At 52.8% G+C, this 18,153-nt stretch overlaps 1 protein-coding gene across 1 annotated transcript in view; it reads left to right on the top strand.

Moving 5' to 3' along the window:
* Positions 1 to 5,057: 5,057 nt before the first annotated feature.
* Positions 5,058 to 18,153, top strand: part of IGFN1 (immunoglobulin like and fibronectin type III domain containing 1) — a 77,526-nt gene continuing 64,430 nt past the window's right edge. Inside the window, exons 1-7 of the mRNA XM_078849851.1 lie at positions 5,058 to 5,293; positions 5,486 to 5,642; positions 6,779 to 6,818; positions 9,693 to 9,815; positions 14,828 to 14,967; positions 15,516 to 15,615; positions 17,350 to 17,397. Of these exons, the coding sequence (XP_078705977.1) occupies positions 5,058 to 5,293; positions 5,486 to 5,642; positions 6,779 to 6,818; positions 9,693 to 9,815; positions 14,828 to 14,967; positions 15,516 to 15,615; positions 17,350 to 17,397 (844 nt within the window). The remainder of the gene's footprint in view (positions 5,294 to 5,485; positions 5,643 to 6,778; positions 6,819 to 9,692; positions 9,816 to 14,827; positions 14,968 to 15,515; positions 15,616 to 17,349; positions 17,398 to 18,153) is intronic.

The following is an 18,153-nucleotide window of genomic DNA, read 5'->3' as shown; positions in this document are numbered from 1 at the left end:
CCAGGGGGACGAACACGCCCCCCACCGCCAGGCCCTTCTCCACCGCCTCCTGGGCGGCAGCCTCCGAGGCAAGGAAGAAGATGACCTTGCCATACATTTTGGAGGCTGCCCCGATGGCCGTGGGCCCCACCACCCTCGCCAACGCCCTCACGTAGGTCTCCACGTGGGGCGAGGCGGGCACCAGGAGGCAACGGACGGCGTGCTTCCTGGTCAAGGTGGGGAAGGGGCCCCGGCCGCTAGGGATGGTAACAGCGGTGGTGGCTGGGAGAGATGACGTAGTAGTTGGCGGGGGAGGCCGCTGCCAGCTGGGTGTATGCTCTGGGGGCTGGAGGGGGGGCGCCCGCGGCGCTGGTGGAGGGAACAGCGGGGAGGGACGCTGCGGCCGGTGGTGGGGCTGCGGCAGTGGGGGCAGCCCCTGCCATGGAGGCCCTAGTCTTTTTAGCGGGGCTCTTTCCCTTCTTTTTGCCCCGGCCCTTCCCGCCGGCTGGGGTGGGTCCTCCAGAATCAGAGGGGGCGAGGGATGTGGCAGCCGCGGAGATCACCCCATTGCCTGCTGCTGCCGGCTCCCCAGAGGGGGCGATAGCAGGTGGTTCAGCAATGACGGTTGAAGTAGAGGCAGGGGCGGGCATCGGGAGGGCAGGCAGGGGAGGGGGGCAGGGTCTGCCCCAGGGATCCCACCCGCCATGTCTCCCGCCATGATGAGCTGTGAGGGAGGGGAAGGAGGGGAAAAACACCGGAGAAAGTGGGGGAAAGGGGAAGCAGGTCAACCACTCCTCCCCGCTAGGCTGCGGGCAGGGGAGGAGGGTGCTGAAATGGCGGGGGGGGCAGATAGGGTGGCTATCAAGGACTTGTGGGGGGTCAGTCACCGACAGAAGATGGAAGTCCAGCTCCTCTAGCTGCACTAGGGGAGGGAAGGTTACAATAACATCAAGGGGGTGCAGTGATCAACCAAAATGGGGGGTGGGGGGGGAGAGGGCCAATCAGGGCAAGGGGGCCGCAAAGGAAGGGGAGCAAACAGGCTGGGGATGGGGCAGGGGAACCAAGGGGCTAGGTGTAGGGCTGGGGCGGGACAAACAAACCAAACCGCAGAGGGGAAAGGGCGGGGCAGGCACACAAACTGGGCTCGCAAGGGGCTTAGGCAAAGAAGCTGGGGGGGCAAAGGGCTGTAATCGGAGGGGGGGGGCAGTCCAAAATAAGGGGGGGCACGTGCACCCAGGTGCACTTGCGAAAAAGTCACTGTGTGGTTGGCTGCTGCTGCGGGCCCAAATGGTGGAAACGGGCGCAGCCGGCGAGGCAGGCAGCTGAGTCCCAGAGGCAGGAGCTCGAGGCAGATGGTGAGTGGCCGGGGCGGGGGGGAGGGACACAGATGGACCGGGGGCAGGCTCCACACCACACTCCCCTATGTCCCCCCACACACAGTCAGGACCCCCACCACAAAAGCGCAGTTTGAAAATCGCTCAGTCCTCAGTGGCCCCCTCCACAGTGGTCTCCAGAGTCTCTGTGCGCTCCCCCGGCAGCCGATGGGCCTCTCCGTCCTCTTCCTGCTCCAGGCTCCAGCAGCTCCCAGGACAAACGCAGCAGCAGCAGCTCCAGCAGCCCTGGCGGCCAGGCAGGAAGGATCCCGCACAGGTGGCAGGAGTGGGGTCCTGGCTTCTCCCTCCAGAGGTGGGTGGTGGGTGGGGAGCAGGCCAGCAAGGCCCCCCCTCACTCAACAGCAGTGGCAGCAGCAATCCAGGAAAGGAGAGAGCTCCAGCCAGCTGGGCAGCCCAAGCTGACTGACCTCTCCCTCCTGCAGCGGGATCTTATTGCAAACCCAGGAGGCGGGTGGGCACAAGCCCACCCACTTCTAAAGGCCCCTCCCCCAGCCTAGCAGGAGGGACCACTGGACCCAGGGACCAACTGATTGCGGGGGACAACTAATGAAAAACAGGGATCGGAGTGAAGGTCAGAGGTTCAAAACAAGGGTACCAGATGAGGATACCGAGCAGAGAGCCCCGGACAGCGCCCACTGCTCTTCAAAGCTGTCAAGGGAGCCAGCGGACGCTGCCCAGTGGAACTCTGCCCAGATGCATGAGACGAGGGAGGAACGAAAATAGGCCCCGCAGTCGCAGAGCACCCCCTCATCCAGCATCCTCCTCCTGGTGTTATAGATGGAGACTTTGGCCAGAGCCAGGAGGAGGTTGATGAGGAGGTCTCGCAACTTCTTGGGGCCACGGATAGGGTGTGTGAAAAGGAATAAGTGTGGGGAAAAGTGCAGCCAGAACCTCAACAAGAGGTTCTGGAGGAGCCGGAATAGGGGCTGCAACCTGACACATTCAAGATAGGCGTGCGCCAGGTTCTCCCTCATGCCACAAAAGGGGCAGGCCTCAGGTATAGGGGTGAACCGCGCCAGGTGCATGCCCGTGCTCACGGCGCCATGAAGGAGCCACCAACTGATGTCCCTGGTGGGCCGTGGGACCAAGGTGGAATAAAGGCTGGCCCACCGGGGCTCCTCACCTCTTTAGGTGGAAGATATTCCCGCCATTTGGTGTCGGGGCAGGACACGAGGGTGTGGAGCACAAGCATGTACAGATGGTTTCTAGGCGCAGTTTGAAACCGGATCGGCTGCCGGGTATGCAGCTGGCTTGGAGTGTGGGAGTGGGGAGGCCGGGGGGGCTTGTGGAACAGGGGCCGAAGAAAAATATCTGGAGGGCCAGGGGTAAGGGGTGGGCGCGGAGCACCCTCTCACAGAGCTTACCACAGGAAAATGAGAAAATCAGGTGACAATGCAGCTTTCACCTCCTGGAGTATGCGCCTAGGGGTTGGAAGGGTGGAAAGCCCCATGCGTCGACCGAGCATGCGGGGTGTCACCCAGTCCCTCCCTCATAGTCCAGAAGGTCTCCGACTCTGGTGGTTTCTGCCAGGACCAACCTCCGACACACCAAGGGAGACTCCGCCACCTGCAAACGGAGATCGAGGTTGTGTAGCAGGGGCTCTGAGAGGAGGTCCACCCCCTCCGTGGCCACAAAGGACCTGGTCACCGAAAAAAGCTTCCAGGTCTGGAGAAGGTCCTGGTAGAAGACTGGCAGCTCAGAGAGGTCTTGCAGAAGACCTTTCGGATGGAGAAAAAAGAGCTGCCGGTCATATCAGAGCCCTCAGAGGTGGCGGAGGAAGGCGTGCGCCAACGTGCTCCACGCCAGACTACCTGCACCGTAAAGGAGCCTCTGTAGGGCCTGGAGGCAGAAGACATGGACCAGGCTGCGCAAGCAAACCAGGCCCTGTCCTCCTTTCTCCAGGGGAAGACTCAGGACCGCTGCAGAGACCCAGTGCAGCCCCAGCCAGAAAAACTTCAGAGCCATCCTCTGGAGCCTGGCCAGGATCCTCGGGGCTGGGCTCAGGGTGTTGAGCCGGTGCCAGAGCATGGACAGGACTAGCTGGTTCAGCACCAGTGCCCTCCCTTACAAGGAGAGACACTGGAACAGTCCTGTCCCTCTCCGCAGCCGCTCACCCACCCTGGCCTCCAGATCCTGCCAGTTCTCCAGTGGAGAAGGATGCGTGGTGGATAGATAAACACCAAGATAGAGCAGCGGACCTGCACTCCACCTAATGGTTTGAAGCACGGGTGGGAGGGAGCTCACCTGCCACCCATCCCCAACCACCAGGCCAGAGCTCTTGACCCAGCTGACCTGGGCGGAGGAGGCCACTGAGCAAACGGTCTGGCAGGCCTCCACCCTCACCAGGTCATCCGGGTCCTGGACCACGAGGAGCACATCGTCGGCATATGCCAACAGGACCAGCCGCAGCTCCAGCTCCCGAAGCATCAACCTCATCAACCTCCGGCAGAGGAGATGGAGGAAGGGCTTGATCACCAGAACATACAGCTGGCCCGAGAGGAGGCACCCCTGCCGTACTCCCCACCCGAAGCTGACCGGCTCAGTCAGGGTCCAGTTGAGCACCTGGAGAAAGCCCATGAACTGGGGCCCAAAGCTGAAAGCCCACAGGGTGCCTAGGAGATACCCGTGGTCCACCACCCGGACAATGTTTCGACGTTTACCTATGTCCGGGCGGAGGCCCATTGGTTGTGCCACTCCCAGTTGGACTGCATCTATTTGTCACACTTCCACTTTTCACGGGCCCACTCCTCCAACATCCAGCTGGCCCCTTTTTCAGATCACTGTCTGGCCACTGTGATGGCCTCTCTCTGTGCGGAGAGGCCAGGGCTGGCCTATTTGCATTTTAACAGCAGCTTGCTGGAGGATGTGGGCTTTGTGGCGTCCTTCCGGGAGTTCTGGCTGGCCCAGCGGGGGCAGCAGCGTGCCTTTCCCTCGGCGTGGCGGTGGTGGGATCTGGGGAAGGTGCGTGCCCGGCTCTTCTGCCATGACTACACCCAGGGCACCAGCCAACGGAGGGATGCAGCGATAGTGCAGTTGGAATGGGAGGTCTTAGAGCTGGAGAGGCATCTGGCCACCAGCCCTAAGGATCCATCCCTTTGCAGAGCATGCTGGGAGAAGCTGGAGGAGCTCCGGGCCCTCGACGACCGTTGGGCCCAGGGTGCTTTTGTTTGATCCCGCATCCGCCTCCTTTGGGAGATGGATCGCGGCTCCTGCTTCTTCTACACCCTGGAGAAAAAGAGGGGGACCAAGAAGCACATCACCTGCCTTCTGGCGGAGGACGGCACCCTCCTCACGGATCCAGTGGAGATGTGCGAGAGGGCCCTTCTACGCACACCTTTTCTCCCCGGATCTGACTGATCCTACTGTTCACAGAGTGCTCTGGGATGGACTCCCGACGGTCAGCGCGGGCGACTGGGACTGGCTAGAGCTGCCTCTCTCTCTGGCCGAATTCTTGGAAGCCCTCCGCCGCATGCCCACCAATAAATCTCCGGGCATGGACGGGCTGACTGTGGATTTCTACCACATGTTCTGGGGCATCCTGGCCCAGACCTAGTCACTGTCTGGCCCGAGTCTTTGCAAAGCGGGGTCCTCCCTCTCTCATGAAGGTGAGCCGTGCTTGCCTTATTGCCGAAGAAGGGGGACCTCCGCGACTTACGAAATTGGCGTCCCGTCTTGCTCCTCAGCATGGACTACAAAATCGTAGCAAAGGCCATCTCGCTGTGGCTGGGGTCCATGCTGGAGGACTTGATCCACCCAGACCAGAGCTACACCATCCTGGGCCGTACCATCTTTGATAACCTGTATCTGGTCTGGGATCTCTTGGAGCCTGGGAGTAGGGATGGTCTGTCGTTCTCCCTCCTGTCTCTGGATCAGGAGAAGGCATTAGACAGGGTGGACCATGTGTATCTCCTGGGCACTCTGTGAGCATTAGGCTTCGGATCCCAGTTTGTGGGTTTTCTCCAGGTGCTGTACGCTTCCGCAGAGTGTCTTGTCAGGCTCAACTGGACCCTGACTGAGCCAGTCAGGTTCGGGCAGGGAGTACGGCAGGGGTGTCCCCTCTTGGGCCAGCTGTACGCTCTGGTGATCGAGCCCTTCCTCTGTCTCCTCCGCAGGAGGTTGACGGGGTTGGTGCTTCGAGAGCCGAAGCTGCGGCTGGTCCTCTCGGCATACGCCAACGATGTGCTCCTCGTGGTCCAGGACTCCGACTTGGCATGGCTGGAGGCTTGCCAGACCGTGTACTTGACGGCCTCCTCCTCCTGGGTCAACTGGGTCAAGAGCTCTGGCCTGGTGGTCAGGGACGGGTGGCAGGCGAGCTCCCTCCCACCCACACTTCAGGCCATCCGGTGGACGCGGGTCCACTGCTCTATCTCAGCATTTACCTTTCTGCCACACATCCATCTCCACCAGAGAACTGGGACAGTTTACAGGGCAAGGTGACGGAGCGGCTCTGGAAATGGACAGGACTACTCCGGGGCCTCTCCCTTCGAGGGAGGGCACTGGTACTCAATCAACTAGTCCTGTCCATGCTCTGGTACCAGCTCAACACCCTGGTCCCGGCCCCGGGTTTCCTGGCCAACCTCCGGACATCGATTCTGGAGTTCTTTTGGTCAGGACTGCACTGGGTCCCTGCAGGGGTTCTCCATCTAACCCTGGAGGGAGGGAAGGCAGGGCCTGAAGTGTCTGCACACTCAAGTCCATGTCTTCCACCTCCAGGCCCTGCAGAGGCTCCTTTATGGTGCAGGTAGTCCGGCGTGGAAAGTACTGGCGCACGCCTTCCTGCACCGCTTCTGAGGGCTCCAATACAACCGGCGGCTCCTTTATCTCGATCTGAGAGGTCTTCCACAAGACCTCTCCAGGCTGCCGGTCTTCTACCAGGACCTCCTCCAGACCTGGAAACTGTTATCGGCAACCAGGTCCATGGCGGTCACTGAGGGGGCAGATCTCCTCACGGAGCCCCTGCTACACAACCCCCAGCTCCATGTGCAGGTGGCGGAGTCCACCTCAGTGCACCAGAGGTTGGTCCTGGCAGAAGTCACCAGAGTCAGAGACCTCCTGGATTATGACCGGGGAGACTGGCTGGATCCCCTGACGCTCACTCAGCGTATGGGGCTCTCCAGGCCTTGTACTCCCCAGTGCGTACTTCAGGAGGTGAGGGCCGCTTTGCCGCCTGCTGCTTGGGCTTACCTTGACCGGGTCCTGCACGAGGGCACGCCCCGCCCACCCTCCACTCCAGGCCCTCTGGACCTATTCTTCGGGCCCCAGCCCCATGGACCTAACCGGTCCTCCCGCCCCTTCTCCGTGAGCCGGCTGCATGACTTGCAGCCAGTTCATTTCCAGACCACGCCAAGGAAACATGTATACACGCTCGTGCTCCACACCCTTTACTTCCTCACCCTTGCGTCCAGCTCCGACACAAAGTGGGGGACCTCCTGCCACCTCTAGAGGGTGAGGAGCCCTGGTAGGCCAGCTTATACCCCACCCTGGTCCTGAGGCCCCTGGGGATATCGGCTGGTGGCTCCTTCATGGGGCCATTAGCACGGGTGTGTATTTGGCACAGTTTACCCCTATCCCTGACACCTGCCCCTTCTGCGGCGTGAGGGAGACTGGCGCATGTTTACTTGGAGTGTGCCAAGTTGCAGCCCCTATTCCGGCCCCTCACAAATATCCTGTTACGTTTCTGGCTGCACTTTCCCCCTCATCACCTTCTCTATGCACTCCCTATCCATGGCCCCACAAAGTCACAGGACCTCCTGGTCAACCTCCTCCTGGCCCTGGCTAAAACGGCCATCTATAAAACCAGGGAGAGGAGGTTGGCTGATGGAGACTCCTGTGACTGTGGGGCCTGTTTCCGATCCTCTATCCGTTCATGTATCTGGGCAGAGTTCCTCTGGGCAGCATCCACTGGCTCCCTTGATGCCTTTGAGGAGCAGTGAGCGCTGTCTGGGGTTCTCTGCTCGGTGTCCCTGTCAGGTTCCCTTCTTTTGACCCTTTGACTGAACTCCTGTCCCTGTTTCACTAGTTGTCCCATGGAATCATTTGGTTTCCAGGTCCTGTAGATCCTCCCCTTAGGCTGTATGTGTGTGTGTGGGGGCAGTCCTTACGCAGTGGGCGGGCTCCCGCCCACCCACTTCCCGAAACCCAGTAGGTACACCCACCCACTTGAAACGCAACTGAGATTGACCAAGCTCTTCTAACACAGGCCACCAAAGGGGAACAACATTCAGTTCCTATCAACTGGGACTTAATTTGACCCAACCACCTAGAGATAAATGGCTCCTTACCTATTACCAACTCCCTGAGTGAACCACTCCCCCTGGGGACTTTATTTTAAAGGAAGCAGCACAAAAGAAAAAAAATTAATATTGCTGCCATCCAGAGTTGAATGAATGATGGAACCCCGGCTAGGCTGGCTTGACTATTTGGTTCTCTGTGCATTGTGCTGCCATGAGGAGGTGGCTTTGAGTCCTGCACTGCCCAGGTTTACTTGGGCTGGGAGCCTTGCAGAGGTTCTGTTGCTCCTGAGTGATGTCTTCCTAGCCAGCAGTTGGAGCAGAACTGGCCTACTCAATGTGAGCTCTTTGGCTGGAGAAAGCGTTGCTAACCAGGCACAAAAGGAGTGGGGAGTAAAAGATTGGGAGAGAAAATGGACTGGCCTTCCCCCTTCAAAATAAATCTCAGCCTTTACAACTTAAACCATAACTGGTGCTTTAGGCCTCATGCCTGGTCCCACTGAAATCAATGGGCTTTTTGGCATTGACTCCAGTGGGAGCCAGACCAGACCCTAACTCAGTTTGCTGGAAGCTAAAAGCCCAGAGTGAAGAATGTATTTTTGGTTGTAGAGGTGATGGTGCCCCATAAAGGACAGTGACTGTTCCTGAATTCCCTTTACCTCTTGCCCTCAGTTTATTTTTACAGCTTCAGAATAACACAGAGTGGTGAAGGATGCTTTTGTGAAGGTCCAAGCCCAACCTGGATCTTAAATTTTGTTGTTTCACAGTAAAATGCAAGTGTCCCCATTATTTTTACTAGCCAAATTAAGCTATTCTTCCCAATTAAGTTGTGAGATGCACATGGGGATCATAGAAATGTAGGGCTGGAAGGGACTTTCAAAGGTCATCGTCCATTCCCTTGCACTGAGATAGGACCAAGTAAACCCAGACCATCCCTGGCGACAGGTGTTTGTCTAACTTGTTCTTTAAAACCTCTAATAACGGGGATTTCATAACCTTCCTTCATAATCTGTTCCAGTGCTCAAGTATCCTAGAGTTAGAACGGTTTTCCTAATATCTAACTTGAATCTTCCTTGCTGCAAACCAAGCCAATTACTTCTTGCCCTACACTTGGTGGATATGGAAAACAATTGAACACTGTCCTCTTTGTAACAGTCTTTTATATATTTGAAGACTGTTTTAAGTTTCCCTGTCAACCTTCTCTCCTTTAGACTAAGTGTGCCCAGTTCTTTCAACCTGAGAACACTAGGCAGCATCTGGGGGAAGGAATCAAGGGAATACGGAGATGCAATGGTGGAATGTTATTATTATATGTGTAAATTGGCTTGAATAAATAATCCGGTTTAGTCCTCTAACAGCTTGGTTACTTCAATGATAACATACTGATAGTTTATAAGCAATAATGAAAAGATCAAGGGTAGTGGAGGTGGAATTTGATGCCTGGAGGCAATTCTTTGAGGAATAAGTGGTGGAGGTATGCTAATTAACAAGGCTTTCTCCTCCCGAGTGCTGGGGTCTAGCAGCTGAGGATGGGGCAAACTGATGCAGGCAAAATAAGGAAAAGATTTTAAATAGCTTCTGGGTATTAGGTCTTTCCACACACCCCAGGAGTTATGAACCTCCCCAGGCAATGAAACTGTCTTCTATTTTGCAGGAGAATCCACTAAGCTGTAGCGCTGGCCTCCAGAATGACAATGGAAAGCTGTAGGACAGGTGAGAAAGAACAACAAACCAAGAAACTGTGAATTCGACCTATGATCTTCATCAGAAATGAGCCATTCTTGCCTTCGTGTAGTTTGTGTTTAATATGTGATGTGTCCTCTGTCAGGGAACTATATCTTGTCAGGTCAAATTAAAATCTCTGATCTGAACACCCAGAACTTGAGGAATGTCTAGATCCACACCTGACTGTTGCTGTTCAGATCTCTATTTCTTTTTACGAATTTGTATTACAGCAGTGCTTAGAGGTCCCAACTGCGAGCTGTGCCCCATTGTACGGGGCATCATATATAGACATATTAAGAGACACTTCCTGCCCTGAAGTGTTCACAGTGTAACTTGAATTCATGTTAATTTTTTTTTTCTCCAGTGAAACCCTGCAAGAAATCTGCCATCCCAGGGGTGACCATCAAGCAGTTTGTTGAAGTTATTCCAAAAGGATGTAGCACGCCTGACTTTGAGCGAAAACCCATCACCCTAACATTACAGGAAGGTGAGACTCTCTTAAGAAACAGTTAATCTCACAGAGCCAGATTCTTGATCTCAGCCCTTACCTGCATGAGAAAACTATCGATTTAATTGTCAGTTTTGAAACAGTTAATTCAGTACAATTTTCTTGTGTAGCTAAAGCCTCAGTCACATTGGTATAAGTCTGGAGTAACTCCCTTGATGGCAGTGGAGTTATTATTGCTTTACACCATGTAAGTGAGATCAGAATTTGGCTCATAAGGTATAAACAGAGTCATTTGGACTCTACAGCACGTTGATCTACTTCCACGTGATCAGAGTAAAATGTTTTACAGTAGAAACTTCAGCAACTTGAGCTGATTTATTTTCACTTTCCGCTGAAGCATTTAAAAAGCTCAGTGTTGAGATTAAGCCCCCATTAAAGTGAGGGGTGGCAGGAGGGACGGATACCTCCATTTGTGTGATGCTGGCCCCACTACATCAAGTAGTGTGATTGAGGTTGCAGCAGGGCCGGATTTCCAGTTAGGCACAGTAGGCACATGCCTAGGGTCGCCGATGCTCTAGGGGTTCCTAAAAGTTAAAAATGGGTTAAAAGTTAAAGTTAATCCATACAGCTCTCCTGCTGGCAGCTGGGCTCCTGGCGTGGGTTGGTGGCCACCCAGCGTGTAGGGCTGGAGTCGGGTCAGCATCCGAGTCAGCCTGCCTGGGGAATGCTGTGAGCCACAGCTGGGTGGGGCAGCTGCTGAAGGTGCTGGGAGCATCCCAGCCCCTTCCCAGTCTTGACCGCCATGCTGCCTCTGCCCCATGCCAAGGAGAGAGTGGGAGGGGCGTGGCCGGCGCTGGGCTGCAGGAGGGATGGAAGACACCCGGGGACCGCTCACCATGGGGAAAGGTGCAGTCCTCCCTTACACCTCACCTGGGGTGGGTGGGCTGCACCACGGCTCGGGCTGGGAGCGCTGTGCATGTAGGGTTGCCAGATGTCTGTTTTTTGACCGGAATGCCCAGTTGAAAAGGGACCCTGGTGGCTCCAGTTGGCACTGCCGACTGGGCCATTAAAAGTCCGGTTGGTGGTGCAGCGAGGGCCCAGGCCTGAGGGAAGTGGCTGCCAGGACCCTGCGGCCCTAGGCGTATGGGCAGCCAGGGAGGCTCTGCGTGCTGCCCCTGCCCAAACTGTTGGCTAAACAGCTCCCATTGGCCAGGAACCGAGATCAGTGGGAGCTGTGGGGGTCACCCATGCGCCTAGGGCCGTAAGGACCTGGTGGCCAGTTCCTGGGAGCGGCGGTAAACACCGCTGGAACCCCGCTTCCTGCACCCCAACCCTCTGCCCCAGCCTGGAGTCCCCTTCTGCATCCAAACTCCCTCCTGGAGCCGGCACCCTGCCCCCCCCCCAACACCCTGCCCCAGCCCTGAGCTCTCCCTGTACCCCAAACCCCTGATCCCCGGGCCCCCCCCAGAGCCCACCCACCCCAGCAGGAGCCCTAATCCCCACCTCATCCCAACCCCCTGCCCCAGCCTGGAGTCCCCTCTTGCACCAAACTCCCTCCCGGAGCAACCCCCCTCACACTCCAAATCCCTGCTCCAGCCCTAATCCCCCTCCTGCACCCCAAACCTCTCATCTCCAGCCCCACTCTAGAGCCCACACCCCCAGCCAGAGCCCTCACCCCTTCCCACACTCTGAACCCCTTGGCCTCAGCCCGGAGCCCGCTCCTGCACTGCAAACCCCTCATCCCCATCCCACAGTCCAAACCCCTAGCCGGAGCCCTCACCCCCCCTGCACCCCAACTTCTTGCCCCAGACCGGAGCCCCCTCTTGCACCCTAAACCCCTCATCCCTGGCCCCAGCCCAGAGGCCTCACCCCTTCCCGCACTCCTAACCACTCAGCCCCAGCCGAGAGCCCCCTCCTGCACCCCAAATCCCTCAGCCCAACCCAGAGCCCACACCCGCAGCTGGAGCCCTTTCCCCCCACCCCCTGCCCCAGCCCAGAGCCCTCTCCTGTGCCCTGAACCCCTGATTTGGGGGTTTTAAAGACCTGGCTTCACAAAGCCCTGGCTGGGATGATTTAGTTGGTGTTGGCCCTGCTTTGAGCAGGGGATTGGACTAGATGACCTCCTGAGGTCTCTTCCAACCCTGATATTCTGATTTCTGGCCCCATCCCAGAGCCCATACCCCTAGCTTGAGCCCTCACACCCCTCCTGCACCTGAACCCCTTGCCCCAGTGAAATTGAGTGAGGGTGGGAGAAAGTGAGCAACAGAGGGAGGGGGGATGGAGCAAGTGGGGGTGGGGCCTCGGAGAAGGGGTGGGGCAGGGTGTTTGGTTTTGTGCGATTAGAAAGTTAGCAACCCTATGTACATGGTCTTGTGCCTTCCCAGGGAGGCTGTGTTTATATTTGCTTGTGTTTAATTTTTTACGGAAAACATGAACGTCAGCTGTAGGCAGGGGAATGCTAAACATGTTGTGCTTAGGGGCGCGTCAGGTGTAAGTCCGTCCCTGGGTTGCAGTGTGTGGTATTTACAGGAAGGCCAGTTCATCATCACCAAAGGCCTGATCCAAAGCCCACTGAAATCAGTGGAAAGACTCCCATTGATTTCAATAGACTTTGGATCGGGCCCTAGAGCAGTGTTTCAGATTGTATTTATGGACTCTGCAGAATGTGGCAATGCCTGTGTAAAGTCCCTAACTCTGCAGAATGAATAGATTTCCAGCACCTGCAGGTTTCAGTTTTCTCCTCTCTCTCCATACAAAGAAAAGGAGTACTTGTGGCACCTTAGAGACTAACCAATTTATTTGATCATAAGCTTTCGTGAGCTACAGCTCACTTCATCGGATGCATACTGTGGAAAGTACAGAAGATCTTTTTATACACACAAAGCATGAAAAAATGGGTATTTACCACTACAAAAGGTTTTCTCTCCCCTCACCCCACTCTCCTGCTGGTATTAGCTTATCTAAAGTGATCACGCTCCTTACAATGTGTATGATAATCAAGTTGGGCCATTTCCAGCATAAATCCAGGTTCCCCCCAACCCCCGCCCCACACACACACAAAACCCTTTGAGCAGCGGGTTGACTAGATGACCTCCTGAGGTCCCTTCCAACCCTGATATTCTTCTCAAATAAATTGGTTAATGAGTGGGGTGGGGGGAGAGAAAACCTTTTGTAGTGGTAAACACCCATTTTTTCATGCTTTGTGTGTATAAAAAGATCTTCTACACTTTCCACAGTATGCATCCGATGAAGTGAGCTGTAGCTCATGAAAGCTTATGCTCAAATAAATTGGTTAGATTCTAAGGTGCCACAAGTCCTCCTTTTCTTTTTGCGAATACAGACTAACATGGCTGTTACTCTGAAATCTCTCCATACAATGTCACTTGTCCATGGACTGTTGTGCCTTTTGTAGAGGGATGCAATGCCCCCTAGTGGTACCCCAGATTTTTACCAGGGCCACCTCGCAATAAATGGAGTACTTGTGCCACCTTAGAGACTAACCAATTTATTTGAGCATAAGCTTTCGTGAGCTACAGCTCACTTCATCGGAAAGCTTATGCTCAAATAAATTGGTTAGTCTCTAAGGTGCCACAAGTCCTCCTTTTCTTTTTGCGAATACAGACGAACATGGCTGCTACTCTGAAACCGCGCAATAAATGTGGTCCTTTATTATTATGTTTAGTTGTATTTGCATAATGCCAGAGGCCCCAGGCATGGACTATAGGATCCTGTTGTGCTAGGCGCTGTATGGATGGTCCCTGCCTAAGGCTAGTCAAAAATTTTCTATTGAAACTTTTTTCCAACAGAAAATTGGAGTTTGAACAAAATGAAAACTGTCATCGGGAAGGGTCTGCTTTCTGTGAAAAAAGAAAAGGAGTACTTGTGGCACCTTAGAGACTAACCAATTTATTTGAACATGAGCTTTCGTGAGCAAGTACTCCTTTTCTTTTTGCGAATACAGACTAACACGGCTGTTACTCTGAAACCTTTCTGTGAAAAGTTTCAATTTTTTGTTGGAAAATAATTTTTAGTTTTTGGCCGTTTGGGGCTGAAAACTGGAAAAAAATTGTTTTTCAATAAAAATTCTAACTTTTCTCTGGAAACAAAGACCATTTTCTGACCACCTCTACTGTCCTCACATCTGCTGTGCAAAAGGGACCCTCAGAAAGTAGCATTTAGTGGTCACAGATTTACTGTCTGTGCTTGGGACAATTTACTGCATATGTGTTGGGAAGATTGCAAAAGTAACCAATGTGTCTCTCAAGGTGAAAAGAAGAGGAGGGAGCTGTGTGGAGTCAGCATAAGCCAAATGGACAAGATGCTGAGACAATGCAGGGAATATGGCATAACTGTTTTGCACTGAGGGTACAGCCTGATTGCTCATAAAGGGTTCATGAAAATTTCTCTGTTAAGAGGACATAAATTCCAAATACTGAATAGAGTTTTTATGCTGGATTAGGGATCTCTCTCTTGTTTAAAACTGTCCTTTCCCTTTATATCCACTGATGATTGGAATCACTGGTGCTATTTGCTGATGGTGGTGCGTCTGCCAGACTGGTGGCCAGACATGGCTAAATAGCAGAGCTCTCATCAGTAGCTGTCTCAGTGTGGGCGTACCCAGCATGTTACAAGGTTTCGAACTGAGATCCTTAAAATTCATATGCAACAACCTTAATAGATTATGTACCCAACCCCCCAACACACTTTTCTAACAGAACGTTAAGGTTCTTGTAACATTAACATGTGGGAAAAAATCAAGTTGGGCCTGAAGTGGACCCCCAAATCCACCCCACACCCCCACAAATGTTGGTGTGGTTGAAATCCAGATCTGGATCTGAAGTTTTAGGCTTAAACTCAGTCCTACGAAAAATGCATTTTCTGCCTAGAAATAAAAATTCAGGGAAGAAATCCTATTGGTCAGTGGATGAGTTTGAAAGACACTTTTCAAGTCAGCTTTCTGAAAAGCAGTCAGCTCAACTGTTGCTTAGTCCTATTTTATCCAGGCTCCTTCCTCCTCCCCTAAGTGACTAATTTTTTGCCTCTTTTGAAAGGTAAAAATGCCATCTTCAGGGCTGTGGTTAAGGGTGAACCACCACCCAAGGTGATATGGAGTCGGAGCAAAGAAGAAATGAACAATCCTGACAAATACCAAATGTCTTTCAGTGGCATTACAAACGAGTTCATCCTGAAGGTAAGGGTCAGCTATGGCATATTGGGCCCAGCATAGCAGAGAGAAAGAGATAGGAAGAGAGAAACCCAGCCTGGGATAGCAGGGGGGCTGTGGGTCTGGACATCAACAGAGCTGTGTACGGAACCCAGGACCAGAATAGCAGAAAGTGCTGCAGCTCAGGATTGAAGGGCATCAGCAGATCTCTGTACAAGGAACTCAGGACTGGAACAGGAGGGGGTGTTAGAGGTCAAGACTGGGGTGTATTGGAGGAGCTATGTAGAGTCAAGTTGCAGGAACTTCACCCTGGGCTTTGTAAACTGAATTGTCCCAGAGGAGCACAGTTGTCTAGATGGATCATGGATGGAAGTGAGTATGGGTGGCATTGAATCTGCAATAACACCCAGCACTAAAGCAAACAAAGCTTTTAGGAATGTCCTGGGAACAGAAAGAGGATCGAGGACGATACTTTGCAGCTACTTCATAAGGAGATGAGCAACTGGGAAGAGGGGCAGATTCCTCATTCACCATTGCAGGCTGCTGCCAGCTCATACTATCTTCTTCTTTTTAAGATAAACAAACTCTCTGCAGAAGATACTGATTTGTACCATTGCTCTGCTGTGAATGAGTATGGGGAAGCTGCATGCATTGCTGGCCTCAAGGTTATACAAGGTAGGACTGGCTGGGTCCTGTGTGAAAACCATCTGATTTGACTTTCACAGAGAACAGTCTATGCTGGTGGTTGCTCAGAGCATTGTCCAGGTTTCCTTTCTCTAGGAGAGGGAGTGTTGTACACACAGGAGATTGGACTTCTTCAGTCACTCCTCCTACTTTGGTGACGGATAGAATAACAGACAGACAAAGAAAAGGAGTACTTGTGGCACCTTAGAGACTAACCAATTTATTTGAGCATGAGCTTTCGTGAGCTACAGCTCACTTCCTCAGATGCATATCGTGGAAACTGCAGCAGACTTTATATACACACAGAGAACATGAAACAATACCTCCTCCCACCCCACTGTCCTGCTGGTAATAGCTTATCTAAAGTGATCATCAAGTTGGGCCATTTCCAGCACAAATCCAGGTTTTCTCACCCTCCACCCCCCCACACACAAATTCACTCTCCTGCTGGTAATAGCCCATCCAAAGTGACAACTCTCTACACAATGTGCATGATAATCAAGTTGGGCCATTTCCTGCACAAATCCAGGTTCTCTCACCCCCTCACCCCCCTCCAAAAAACACACACACAAACTCACTATCCTGCTGGTAATAGCTCATCCAAAGTGACCACTCTCCCTACAATGTGCATGATAATCAAGGTGGGCCATTTCCAGCACAAATCCAGGTTTTCTCCCCCCCCCACCCCCATACACACACAAACTCACTCTCCTGCTGGTAATAGCTCATCCAAAGTGACCACTCTAGGAATATTTCCAAAATACCTCTGAACAACATACTAATCCACAGAGGCCTCCCTACCAACACTACAGAAAGAAGGATTCTAGGTGGACTCCTCCTGAAGGTCAAAACAGCAGACTGGACTTCTACATAGAGTGCTTCCGCCGATGTGCACGGGCTGAAATTGTGGAAAAGCAGCATCACTTGCCCCATAACCTCAGCCATGCGGAACGCAATGCCACCCACAGCCTCAGAAACAACTCTGACATCATAATCAAAAAGGCTGACAAAGGAGGTGCTGTTGTCATCATGAATAGGTCGGAATATGAACAAGAGGCTGCTCGGCAGCTCTGTGTGTATATAAAGTCTGCTGCAGTTTCCACGGTATGCATCCGATGAAGTGAGCTGTAGCTCACGAAAGCTCATGCTCAAATAAATTGGTTAGTCTCTAAGGTGCCACAAGTCCTCCTGTTCTTTTTGCGAATACAGACTAACACGGCTGTTACTCTAAGACAGACAAAGGTTGGTCGTGTGGTTTTTGTATTGGCCTGTGACTCAAAAGCTCCAAGTTCAGTGTCTGGCTCTGCTGCAGTCTTGCTGTGTGACCCTGGGCAAGACTTTTAGTCTTCTTGGGCCTCAGTTCCCCATCTGTAAAATGGGGGTGGTAATATTTCCTTTATCAATTTCGATTATAAGCTCTTTGGGGCAGGGACAGCCTCTTCCTATGTGTATGTACAGCTAGCTCAAAGGGGTTCTGATCTTGGTTGGAGCTTCTAGGTGCTGCTATAATACAAATATTTAATAATAACTGGGAGTTATTGGGAATTCATGACACGTGGACACACAAATCCAGGCTAGGATTTCCCTGTGACTTTCACTGATTAGAAATCCGGGGATGGAAGACACTTGTATAAGTATTAAAGCTTGTTAGTATTATTATCACAGTTACCTAATGATTTTTATTTCTTTTCTTTCTTTGCTCTGTCTCCTCTCCCAACTCATCAGTTAGTTTCAAGAAAACAACAAAACCATTCCCCACTGAGCCTCAGGAGGGTAAGTGTGAAGAACAAGAGAGCTATCTGTATTATGTTTTATGAATATCATACGCACTTCAGTTAACCTGTTTGATATTATCCAGCCTGGCTGCAAAAAGGAGAATCAAAGGAGACTATTAGGGGAAACAAACAAGAAATAGAACAATGGCAAAGAAAAGGTACCATCAGAGAGAAACAGTGGGGAAGCTAATAATAAGAGAATGTCCACTTGTCTGACTCCAACTCCGCTAGCAAGGTTTATTTTTCTCAGGCCCACATCTGGGATCAAAGGGGATATTAAACTATTAAAGTCCCTGGCGTAGAAAGGAAGGGGGATTGAGCAGGCAGTAGAGGCTGGAGATGGATCTTTGACAGAGAGAGACAGAGAATACTTCAGGAGCTGTCTGTCTTTCTCAGGAAAAGGGGTGTCTGAGCTGAGTGGAACTTACCCAAAACTTACAAGAAAAGAATAAAGTTTAGGTAAGACACAGTTGTATAGGCCTTTTGTTGTTTTATCCCTTTTCTCTGCTTGTTACGGGTGAATAAATAACGCTTTGTTTCTGAAGAAGCTGTTTTTGAGTCACTTTAATCAGGTGCAGGTCACAAGCCCCAAGAGAAAAATGGTTTATAGGTGCCAAGCCCAGTTAGACCTGTTGTGTTAATGGGTTGCCACCCAGAGATCCAGTCCCAGAGTGGTTGGACCGTGGGAAAAGTGAGAGGAAGACAGGCCTTCACCTAAAGGGTGCGCTAGAGGGACTAAAGGGTATCTAAAAGA

The sequence above is a fragment of the Lepidochelys kempii genome, chromosome 21 (genome assembly GCF_965140285.1).
Source record: "Lepidochelys kempii isolate rLepKem1 chromosome 21, rLepKem1.hap1, whole genome shotgun sequence".
In the NCBI taxonomy this organism is placed as follows: Eukaryota; Metazoa; Chordata; order Testudines; family Cheloniidae; genus Lepidochelys; species Lepidochelys kempii.
This window is presented reverse-complemented; position numbering and strand designations above follow the sequence as displayed.